The 11,038-nt window shown below is 44.2% G+C and overlaps 1 protein-coding gene across 1 annotated transcript in view; it reads left to right on the forward strand.

Annotated features, from left to right (window-relative positions):
- Positions 1-10,761, forward strand: part of LOC119400456 (transmembrane protein 11, mitochondrial) — a 20,663-nt gene extending 9,902 nt beyond the window's left edge. The window contains exons 2-3 of the mRNA XM_037667499.2: positions 7,991-8,029; positions 9,459-10,761. Coding sequence (XP_037523427.1) covers positions 8,019-8,029; positions 9,459-10,029 — 582 coding nt within the window. The 5' untranslated portion in view covers positions 7,991-8,018 and the 3' untranslated portion in view covers positions 10,030-10,761. The remainder of the gene's footprint in view (positions 1-7,990; positions 8,030-9,458) is intronic.
- The last annotated feature ends 277 nt before the right edge of the window (positions 10,762-11,038 follow it).

The raw sequence follows: 11,038 nt of genomic DNA on the forward strand, positions 1-11,038 counted from the left end.
GGTAGTCTACGGTGTACCAGAAAAGGCAGTCGGAATATCGACGCAAGCGACCAGACTTCGACTGTGTATAGTACTCATGAAGTCTAAAGCCCCATGCCCAGGTGACCAGAGGATGTTGAAGAGAGCAGAGATGTTTATGTTCTGTTTTTTCTGCACTGTGTATTTGTCTACAGTTCGTGCTTCTCGTATATCATGGATCCATTTTAAGTCGCCTAATTCCTGTTTTATTGCCAGGAGAGGCCATGTTGAACGGTCTGCTGCACGATACGACTAATTTCGCTACACTCCAACCATGAGACAGGCGCCGCTCGCTCCCGAATGGAGAATTCCACCCAGCTTGCGAATAGAAGGCAGCTGCAAGAACATGATCGTGACCATGTTGACATTAAGCGGAACGACATCTATGCTAGGAACACTGCATCGTACAGACTTCATTGGGGCACAATCATCAAACGCAGTGGCGAGTGATGAGCCGGACTGAATGAGCTGCGAAAGATGTTTGGCCAGGACCCAGAGAAGTGCAGCAATTACAGCAAGTTACTAAGGATCCAAAACAAAAGCATGTAAGAAAACATTTTGGAGGAAGAAAAGAAGGAATCTACTTGTAGCACTTCAAGATTTATGCACGTCGTTTCATATACAGAAACATTACTCGTAGCTGTCCTAAAGCTTGGGAAATTTTGCCCCAACAAGCAAGGTCAGTAAAGGCTTTCTTTCATTTTAGGAATGCAAGAAAGCATATAAAGCCGTTTTGGACCACCTAAGACTATATGAAATGTTTTTGTTAGATGTTTAGTACCACAAGGAAACCAATCTGCATGCCTACGCTGCAGCATACATCTTCAGCAGCAGCATGGCATGAAGGTCCCATTTTTTGGCTTTCTTTCAGTCGAAATATTAGGGTGTGCGAATATGAATTTTTGGAACCGAATCGAATACGAATCGAATAGTGATGACACCGAATCGAATACGAGATCATAATCGAATACTTTTCGAATAGTTGTTCGAATAGAAACAATCATTCTCAAAACGGCCTATAACTCCGCGCGTCTTTTTTTCTTTTTTTGAAAGAAATATTCACGAACTTTTCACCCAAGGCGTTGCGCTTACTTTAACAGACCAAAATACCACAGTTATTAATCTGAGGTAACTCGTATACGCACGCGACCACACCTTCGAATATTTTCTAACTGTAGTTTGAAATAAAGCAGCGGCTGCAGATGTTTTGTCACCTGCTTTTAAATAAAACAGACATAATATCTAAACAATTTTGAGCCGAAGACTACGCATAGCGAAGGCGGTAATGAAACACATAAACCTGCCATCGCAACATGGTCCTCGGCACTGAAGGCATGTAGACATCGATTGTTGAAAGCGTATCTCCAAAACAATTTACGCAAACCACCCCTTGCATCTATTGCTATTCATGAGCTGAATGCAGGTGGCACCTTCAGTTCTTACAGATGAGACAGGAACTGATAATGCGATCAGGGGCACATAGTAAAAACTGAGCGAGTATGGAGCTTTCATAAAAAAAAACGCCTTCATCCGTAATCATATAGCGTCGGTATTTCGTAAAGCTGGGCTGCATGCATGCTGGTATTTAGAGATTAAAGAAGAAAAATGGCCTTTAAATATTCCAAAGTTTCATTGTTTTGGGGTTTCTCCTGTCGGCGCTAATTATTCTAAAACTATTCGAAAAATATTCGCATTTCGAGTATGTACTATTCGCTTCGAGTACCGAATCGATAGAATGCTATTCGATTCGTTATTCGAAATTTTCGAATATTCGCACCCCCTACAATATAGCTTGTCTTGACGTAAATTGCTGTTGGGAGGGGGGTAGGGGCACATATCAATCCAAGGTGTAAGAAACTTGGTAAGCACTTGCAGCAATGCCTGTATGTTACAAAAATACTATTTTCAGAAAATCAATTTTTTTCGATGACCTTTAACTTGCCCCCGTTAAAGTAAATGAGGGCAAAGGAGCAGTACACCTTCCATGTGGAACACATTGCAGTGTCCCTATTTGTGTATAGCTATGCGCTGGCAACCACGGCTGGGCAAAGATACTTTGAAATTGTGTCGCGATACGAGGCAAGAAGTATTTGAGATACAGATACAAGATACTGCAACACTGATTGTATCTGATACGATACATTCCAATTGTATCTTAAGATACTTCGATACATTCTCAAATTTGTTAATATATATCCATATAATGCAGCATTAAACGCCTATGCACATAAATTTTCGCTTTAAAATTTATTAACTGCGACCAATTGTGTTTCTTTGAATGAGAACTCTGTTAGTATCTCAAAAGTTTTGCACTTCTTGTTCAACGTATTATATCTGTTTCATTCCGAAACAACTCATTGGCATTGTTTTAGCTGCTTAACATGACAGCTCTTTATACATTTCGCTAATAGCGGTTCTTGCTTATAGCTTTTGTATTGATAGGGGCTAGTCGCTGCTCTGCTTGCTGAACACCAAGCGGGTTGTCAACTAACCATATGAACTTCAATAAGAAGCCTCCGCACGATGGTACAAATACCGCTGTGCAGTTCTACCTTGCCGGTAAACATATTACGGTTTTCGCAATTACGGATCACCGGACAGGTGTACGTCACCAAGAACATGTGCAGCCCAGAAACTATTCAGATGTATTGTAGATTTGCACAAAGCGCTGCAGGACACCGCCGCTATTCACATTATTGCCACTTATAGATCCGATTACCTGATGATTAGCAACAGTAAAAGAATTTTTGGAAGCCTAAACAACGAAAACAAACATATATAAGTAAAATAGAAAAGTGGCTCCGTATCAAACACAGCAAATAAAAATGGAAACACCATACAGGAAGCACGCCCAAGAGCAAATAATAATCGTTGCGTTTTACGTCAAGAAACCACGATATGATTATGAAAGACGCTGTATGGAGGGTTCCAGAAATTTTGACCACGTGGGGTTCTAAAACCTACATATAAGCACAAGGGCCTCTACTATTTTCCCTCCATCGAAATCCAGCTACCGCGACCTTCGGGCCAGCAGTCAAGCGCCATAAGCACTGGACCACCGCGGCGGGTAACCCTTAATAGCTACAATTGAATTCAGTGCCTATGTAAAATAGAGTAAAACGGCTCGTTGGGACGCTCATGACAAAAACGGACCATTTGGTGTAACAGCGTTTCTCGAATATCTTTGCGAAAGTATTTAAGATGGCACCTAATAATTTACGTTATTATAATGCAAACTCAATTTGCTATTTTCTTTGCAGTAAGCAGAATTATCGTTACTGTATACTCCAGGTGTGCCCAGATTATTATATATTTGTTTTCAATATCACCTTTACATAGCAGTAAATTCAAGTACAATATAAGTATGTAAACTTATATTCCACTTGAAGAAGAACAGCAGCAGAAATGATGCAGACAGTTAAAACTAGGAATAAAGCAGAGGGCTTACCTTGGCAGCACGTTAAAGGCATATTGCAGTAAACAGACCGGCACAAAAGAAAACAATATAGAGACATAGATAATGTACGTGATGGAAAAGAAGGACAGCTAAGAAAGAACTTCTGCTGACAATCAAATTATGATTTTAAAAGCTCTTTGGATAAAAGAAAGACAGACGTACGCCAATACAGCGCCTGTTAGGTGAATGCTTGTTCTGTTAAATCCAGCAGCAGTACCGTTGGTGCTATAGCTGTTAGAATCTTATTTGCATATAAGTCCAATTCATTGCATGTAATGCAAACTTACATTCACGAGATCCTTCAAATCGCCGATGTGTGAAAGCCACAAGAGGCAAAGCAACCCGCCATTGTTGCATTCTTCAGGCTTCGTAACGAAGCACCACACAAAAGGAACTTCAATAAGGACTTTACAGCGGCATCAACTTGTGTGCAAAAGACCCCGCACGCATTGTAGTGTGCAGCAGTGGAGAGTGGCTAAGTGCCAAGCGTCATGGCACTGACAAAACTAAAAAAATAAACGATTAAACAAAAATTCAGCTGGGCGCAGACGTTCGTGCTCTTGTCTGTCGAGACGACGCGAGCGCCACCTCATAGCTCTGCTCAACCAATATATAGGGACGCTCAGAGCTTATTGCCTATCCTTGCTGGAAAACTCTTGCGGAAAGATAATATAATGTCACTGCCTTTAGTTTTATTCTGGTGACTTAGTGGCAGCAGTATCAGCTTGAGAAGCGGATATCGGCCAACGTTTATCGCTTCGCACGGTGGTGGTGCGATCACAGTATCTTGTATCTTAAGATACACGATACATTCTTCAATGTATTGGAAATACAGATACAGATACTTGTTTTGCGAGACGTATCACGATACAGATACAAGATACCCAAAGAGTATCTAAGATAGTAGTATAGATCCAAGATAGTAGATAGCAGTATCGAAGATACATGTATCTTCGATACTGCCCAGCACTGCTGGCAACGACGTCAGTGAAGACAACCGATCCACTCGAGAGGCACAGCACTAAAGAGTGAGGAAGAAGACGTTCCCTTCGAATATGACATACCATACTTCTGCTTTTCGCAATAAAGCTCCTGTGCTTTATAAACTGCGACAATATCGTAGGCTAAAGAAACACTGGTGCAGATTGTATGAGTAGGCTGCAGATGTAGGCACTGCCCATAACAAACAATATACCTGTCAGACTGCTTAGACTTCAATGGTCAGACTTTATATCTTCCTACAACAATTTGCATACATGTGTTTCTCGTAAGTTTTTTGTTCCACACACTTCGGACAGTCTATTGTTTAAACTCTCAAAAGGGGGAATTTGTCATGTGGTATGCGGTGTTTGTGGTGTTGTGCGATGCATTGACGGAGATGACAAAACAGCGGAAATGATGAAATCATGAATTTGACCAATAGTAAACTGACGTGAAGAGAAGAGAGGATAAAAAGAAAGTGCAAGCTATGAGAAAGGAACTGAAGGAAGCAGTTGCAGGTCACAAAAGCTTGTCGGGTCCTGGTCCTGAAGCCTATCCGCTGCCTAGTTAAACCACTCGCCTGGCTCCCTTTTGCTTGGCACTAATGTAGCGAGCTCCAGTTCGCTGCACATAAATCTGGGACGTACTCCAGACCTGAGCCTTCTGTTGGCTGTCTGGAACTTGTTTGTGCCACTACTACCCTCCCGTCAGTCCATGTCAAGTTCATACCGTCAGTGCGAGGCACAACCCAACGACCCATCGACACCACTGCCAGCCAAATGCGAACCATCACAAATAATAATAATAATAATGTTTATTTGCCATCTTTGTAATATACAGATGGGGGGATTGTAGAAAAAAAAGCTGTACCCGGACAGCTTGACTAGCCTACAACCCTATGTATTTGGGTTGACTGGATTACGTGTCTAATCTAGTCAAACTTGATTCATTGACTAACGTATGCCCTGTGTAATCCTTACAGTACATATAAGGTGGTCACTTGCATGTCATTCTTCTTTGTATTAAAATAGTAATTCGATATGCAAACGATGCAGCTACTGTGATTTCACAAACCTTGCCTCACTTACCAACAGCATACGACAACAAGACGGCCATCTCTCTGTGGCCAAAATGACATTTTAAACAGTTCTGCTGAATACCAGCGTTGTGAGAAATCTGTAGAGTGGATGTAGTGGACTAGATGACTTGTGAACATAGGTGAAGAACAGCGTCAAGGCAGCAAAGGCAAGTGGACCACATGAAACCACGAATTGGGGAGTCCATCATTCATTCAAATGCTGGCACTTTAGAACCACCAGGTGTTGTCCCTTTTTTCATACAAGAACCACACAGGTGGCCCAAGAACTCACTGATGGTTCAGTTATGCCCTTGGCCAACGTTTTGTCACCGTTCATTTGAATGACACAGTGGTCTCACGAATCTGGACAAACTGTTTGACATGGAGGCTCTTCACTTCTTTAAAGCATCGACACACTCTTTTTATGTCGTCAATGGTCAAACAGTCCTTGTGCATGAGTAAATTAAAGTCATAGACGATGCCTTTCAGCATGTGGTTCACTTTCTAGGCTTCGGACATTTCGTTGTCCATTCACCAATATAAAGCTTATATGCAGCCCCAAATGGCAAATTCCTCCTCATGTGTTTAGAACCACACCCAGGCCATTCCGTTCAGGCAGTACATCATGTTAGCCATTATACTAGTTTGGTGACACCTGTCAGTCTTGCTGGCTCAGTTGTACTCAGCCAGCCAATCTTTCACATGCATATTATTGGTACTGCAGGAAGTGCCAGGATCTCAGAGTTCAGTCAGGACAATCTGGTGTGGTTGGGCTGTAAAAGGTCCAGTGGGCCTTTTAGCTGACATGATAAAATGGCCCATAATATGTCAGCCGTGAAGTTTTATGATGTGCTTTGGATGTGCCGAGGTCCACCACCAAAGCTGTTGCAGGGAGATGTCAGAAAGTAGTTAGCTTGTATTAGCGCGGCACATACGAGAAGTAGACACAACACACAAAGAAGACACAGGTAGGCGCCCACCTGTCTCTTCTTTGTGTGTCGTGTCTACTTCTCGTGTGTACCGCACGAGAAGAGAAGCTGAGTTCATGGATAACCAACTCGCCCGAACTACAACACTTCAGAAAGTAGGTTGATTTAGAATGTTTACACGAGGACAGTGAAGAAAGCCAAAACAAAAATGACGATCCAGGCAACAGCTTTTCCTCTCCGTCCTCAACGTAAGCTGCTCATAACAATGTTCATAACGTTTCTACTAAATGGATTTGTCAACATTTCTACTAAACGGACGACGAATGTGCTGCACACGAAATTCCGTGATTTGCAATGGTGCTAGTGATAGTGAATCAAGAGTGACTTCATAATAAAAATAATGTCTGGGGTTTTACACAACAAACGCACGATATGGTTATGAAGCACGCCGTAGTGAAAGGCGCCGGATATTTGGACGAGCTGGGGTTCTTTAACGTGCGCCTAAAATTAAGTATACGAGCCCCTACCAGTTCATCTCTATCAAAATGCGACCGCCGAGTTCGAAAAAAAAAAAAAAGGCACTTCAAGCTTTTCAACAAACACTCCTCTTGAAAGCGTGTAGCAACTATGTTCCACCACCATAATGACATTAACAATCATACTAAGCACCGCAACGTAGAAGCTTACTAGCAAGTGCTTGGAACGGTGGATGCGCCTCCAATGCTTTACTGAGCACAGACATCTTGCATAAATTTCTATGCAGTGCACGTACCAGTTGCAACTCCAAGTTGGACGCGTTCGCCTAGCGTCATCAAAATCACTACGGATTTATGCGTACAACGCGGTCACAATAAGTGCTACTCTAAATGTTTCGGCGTGGTCCATGGTCATGAAATTTGACTGACTCCACTGAATTGGCACCGCGCCCAAGTCGGACACCGCGTTGCGAGTTTCAAACGTTAAGTGGTCCCTTTGCGGCAACACCGCTTTCATATTGTTAATTTCCACGTAACAATATGCCAACACTGCACACAAAGTAATGAGAAATAGCACGGCACCCACCTCGACCGCGCTACTAACTCACGCTGTGCAAGCAGATGGCAAGCAGCGACCGCCTGCAAACAAACTTCACCTCTAAGAGCCAAAGGACCTGACAATCGCGCTGACAATAGACGAAAGCTACATAGTAGGAACCGCGCTTGTGTTGTCCCGTGTCGTTCCTTCTACGTAGAGAGAGAGAGAGAAGCAACTTTACTATCCTTCTACTATGGTCCCTACTTCTCTACGTAGCTTTCGTCTATTATACCTCACGAAACCGTTTGAAGCACGGATCCATGGTTTGAAGCCATACGAGTGGCGGCGTGGTCCGAGGCACTAGGGACGAACGGACCAAACATCGTCATCCTCAGACGTACCTAGGCGAAAACATACCCAGTCCCCAGACGTCCCGAGATTACACGAGCATGCGCAGAACGAACGGCACTCGTTGGCAACATTGACGGTTCCGCCTACTGTTGAAGGTCTCGTGTCGGTTGGCCTCCCGTTGTAAACAGCGATGGAGAAAACGTAAGTTGTGTCTCCGTGTCCTTTCTTTTTCGCAGGCAGTAGGCATTACTTGATCTGCGCCGATCGCAGCTAACCTTTGCCCGAAGAGTGCAACTGTCGCCGTCGCCTGACGCTTTTCAAAATCAGTTCTTTCACACTAGTGCCCACGCGACCCTAGAAGACTATGCAGGAAGGTTCAATGTGTCCTCTCCCGAAAACTGCGCTACGACGATTGTCAGATGTAAAGAGCTCGTACTTTTCACTGTGTTCTCTCTTTCCTGCCTTGTTGACAGCCGTGAAACGCATGACACCGCCTAGAAATGTGTCTGCGTGTTATCACGAGCAAGATCCAGCGTACAAGCTGGCTTGGCGGTATTGTTTTAAAAACCTTTGTGCTCACTGCCACATACACTTGTGCATGCATGCTCCATCGCGTCATATAAGCGTTGCATTCGTTATTGACAGTCGTATGCTATGTTAAGTACTAATATTAATCACGCGTTAGTGAAAAGTAGCTACCAGATCAAACTACGGCGTAGTCCGCTTCTCCACGGCGAAAGCGGCACTTGTTCGAAAGCGAAACGGCACTTGTTCGAAAAACACCTTTTTTTTTTGTTTTTTGCGTTCGAGGATTAGTGTGTTGCGCAAAGCCGCCTCTAGTTTACTCTATTGCAAGCGTGCTCCCGATCGTCGTCCGTTGATGGGGCCACATGCGGCGTAGTCAGCCTGATAGATGTAAACTTCGTAAAACGAGAGTGCCCACCGTGTTTTGGTTTACTTTAAATTGCGCCTTTCGAACGCATTCATAGTGACTGCATTATGCAAGGGACAGCTGCGTTTTGCAAACCTGATATGGGACACAGTACGCAGGTGACATTGCACTAATGGTGTACACAAAGAGGTAAACGAAGCGAAGAGCGGTCTGTGTCGCGAGAGCGCGTCGATAAGATAGCTTGGCGGGTTGCATGCCCTTCGGAGTGCGCGGTGTCATTGGACCGCCGTGAGAGATTGGTTGCCTCCCTTTTAGTTGCGGGCCACTGTTGTTTCTAAACAACAGCTGAGCGTTGCTGCTCCTTTGCGGTCACGAAAATAGCAGGAACTGCCATCTTCCTCACTGGCAATCACGACAGCTGTTGCCAATCTTTTGCTTTGTTTGTACTGAGCATAATCGGCACACATTCTTTCCATCCAAGCAAGGTTTACCAGCTCTGAGAAACTCGCACATTGTCACCCAAGATAGTTGTGTGAGGATTTTGCAAGCAGCTTCTTATCAATCCCTTTTTAGATCACAATTCACATGTTTCATTACATTTAGTAAACCAAGCCAAACCACATCAGTGTTGAGCACGAGTGCTGTCTGAACTGTACCCCGACTAACTATATGCAACACATATGCTTTGTGGCAACCAGTCTCTAGGCTTTAAACGGCAATTTCTCGAACACGTTTCAGTGAATACATCGATGTGCCAGAGTGGGTGATCATCCACGAGCTCTATGAAGGCGAGAACTCGCACGAAGCGTTTGAGCTGGACTTTGACCGTGCCCTCGAAGCCGGACCAGCATCCATCATTGTGGAGCCCCGGCGGCTAGGTGAGGAAACGGCCCGCTGGATTGCACTCGGAAACTGCCTTCATCAGACGTCCCTCCTGTCCGGAATTGGATCGCTAGCCACGACCCTTCTCCTGTGCCCGCCGTCGCCGACGCCATCTTCTGCTCACACCCTCTTTGTGATTGGCGCTCCACTGGCTGGCGTAAGCGCCTTCTGTGCTGCCGTCTACTCGCTGTCGTGGGCAACCGACCCCTGCATCCACTACCAGGTCGAGAAAGATCGGGCCGTCCTCGATCGGCTACCGCTGAGGGAACTGGCTAATCCGCAGCCACTAGTGCTGGTGCGCAGGGACGAGCGAAAGAAGCGAGCGGCGCACCTCATCACAACGGGCCTGTCTGTCGGTGTGGTGTTGTGGAGGCTATACCAAGTGTGGCGCAATGGGGACTCCGGAGCCCTCCCGGCATACAGCTAGGGCTCATGTATGCACGGGCGTTTAAAAACAAAGTATCTAGACATCAACAGACAAGTTACGTGGAGGTGGCAAAGGTGATAGTTGTGAACGCCAGCTGCTTTATGCCGCTAGTGAGGACAGATGCCCTTGCACATAATGAAGGGGCAGCAGCTGCCTTGTCAACCTTTTGTTTTGATAGCTTAAAAAAAAAAAACATTTTTATCTTTCCTGACTTATTTTCATGCGTAGGGAGTGTGAAGAAATTATCGAGGCATAGTATCATTTCAAATCTAGTTTGTAAAACGCATGTAAAATATTCGTGAAGAATTGATGCAAATATAAGTGACGAGTGCCTTGTTTGAAATGCCGTGTGAAGATCTGTGTTTGAACTGCGAGTTTAGTTCTTTTGTTGTGCTGACTAATTGTCGCACCTCAGTCAGTGGACAAAGAGTAAGCAGCCTTATCACGAATTCCTGTAAGCCTTTGAGGGCTGCACAATACGGTTATGCTTATAGGTAAAGAGGAAACTATTGTCTCTGACAATGTGCTGAAATTTACTCGTACTTATATAAACAGGAATAAGTTACTATTATTTCTCGGAAATTTTTCTTCCAAAGGCAGCTGCGAATAAAGGAAAGGAATTGGTACTTATTGTATCTTGTTTCGAAGTTTAATGAAAAACAGATAGCTTGCCCATATGCATTAAACAGTGTTCTCATTAAACATTCACCGTGCCTCCATGTCTACATTTTATGGCTGTTTTTTTTTTTTGTTGTTTGCTATCAAGATTCCTGCAGAACCACCCCAGGTTCTAACATGAGCAACTTTGCTATTTAAATGCCACCATTTACTCAACAAGTCTGCTTTGTCTCAGCTTCTTGTTCACTTGAATGAAGCATGACTAAGTTAAAGGAATCGTGAACCACTTCTTGGGCTTGGTGAGAAACACATCCTGCAGACAGCAAATGCTGCTATGAACATCTCAGCCAAATCTTGATGCTGTCATGGCAAGGAGAGTTTACCAGCAGAG

The sequence above is a fragment of the Rhipicephalus sanguineus genome, chromosome 7 (assembly GCF_013339695.2).
Source record: "Rhipicephalus sanguineus isolate Rsan-2018 chromosome 7, BIME_Rsan_1.4, whole genome shotgun sequence".
In the NCBI taxonomy this organism is placed as follows: Eukaryota; Metazoa; Arthropoda; class Arachnida; order Ixodida; family Ixodidae; genus Rhipicephalus; species Rhipicephalus sanguineus.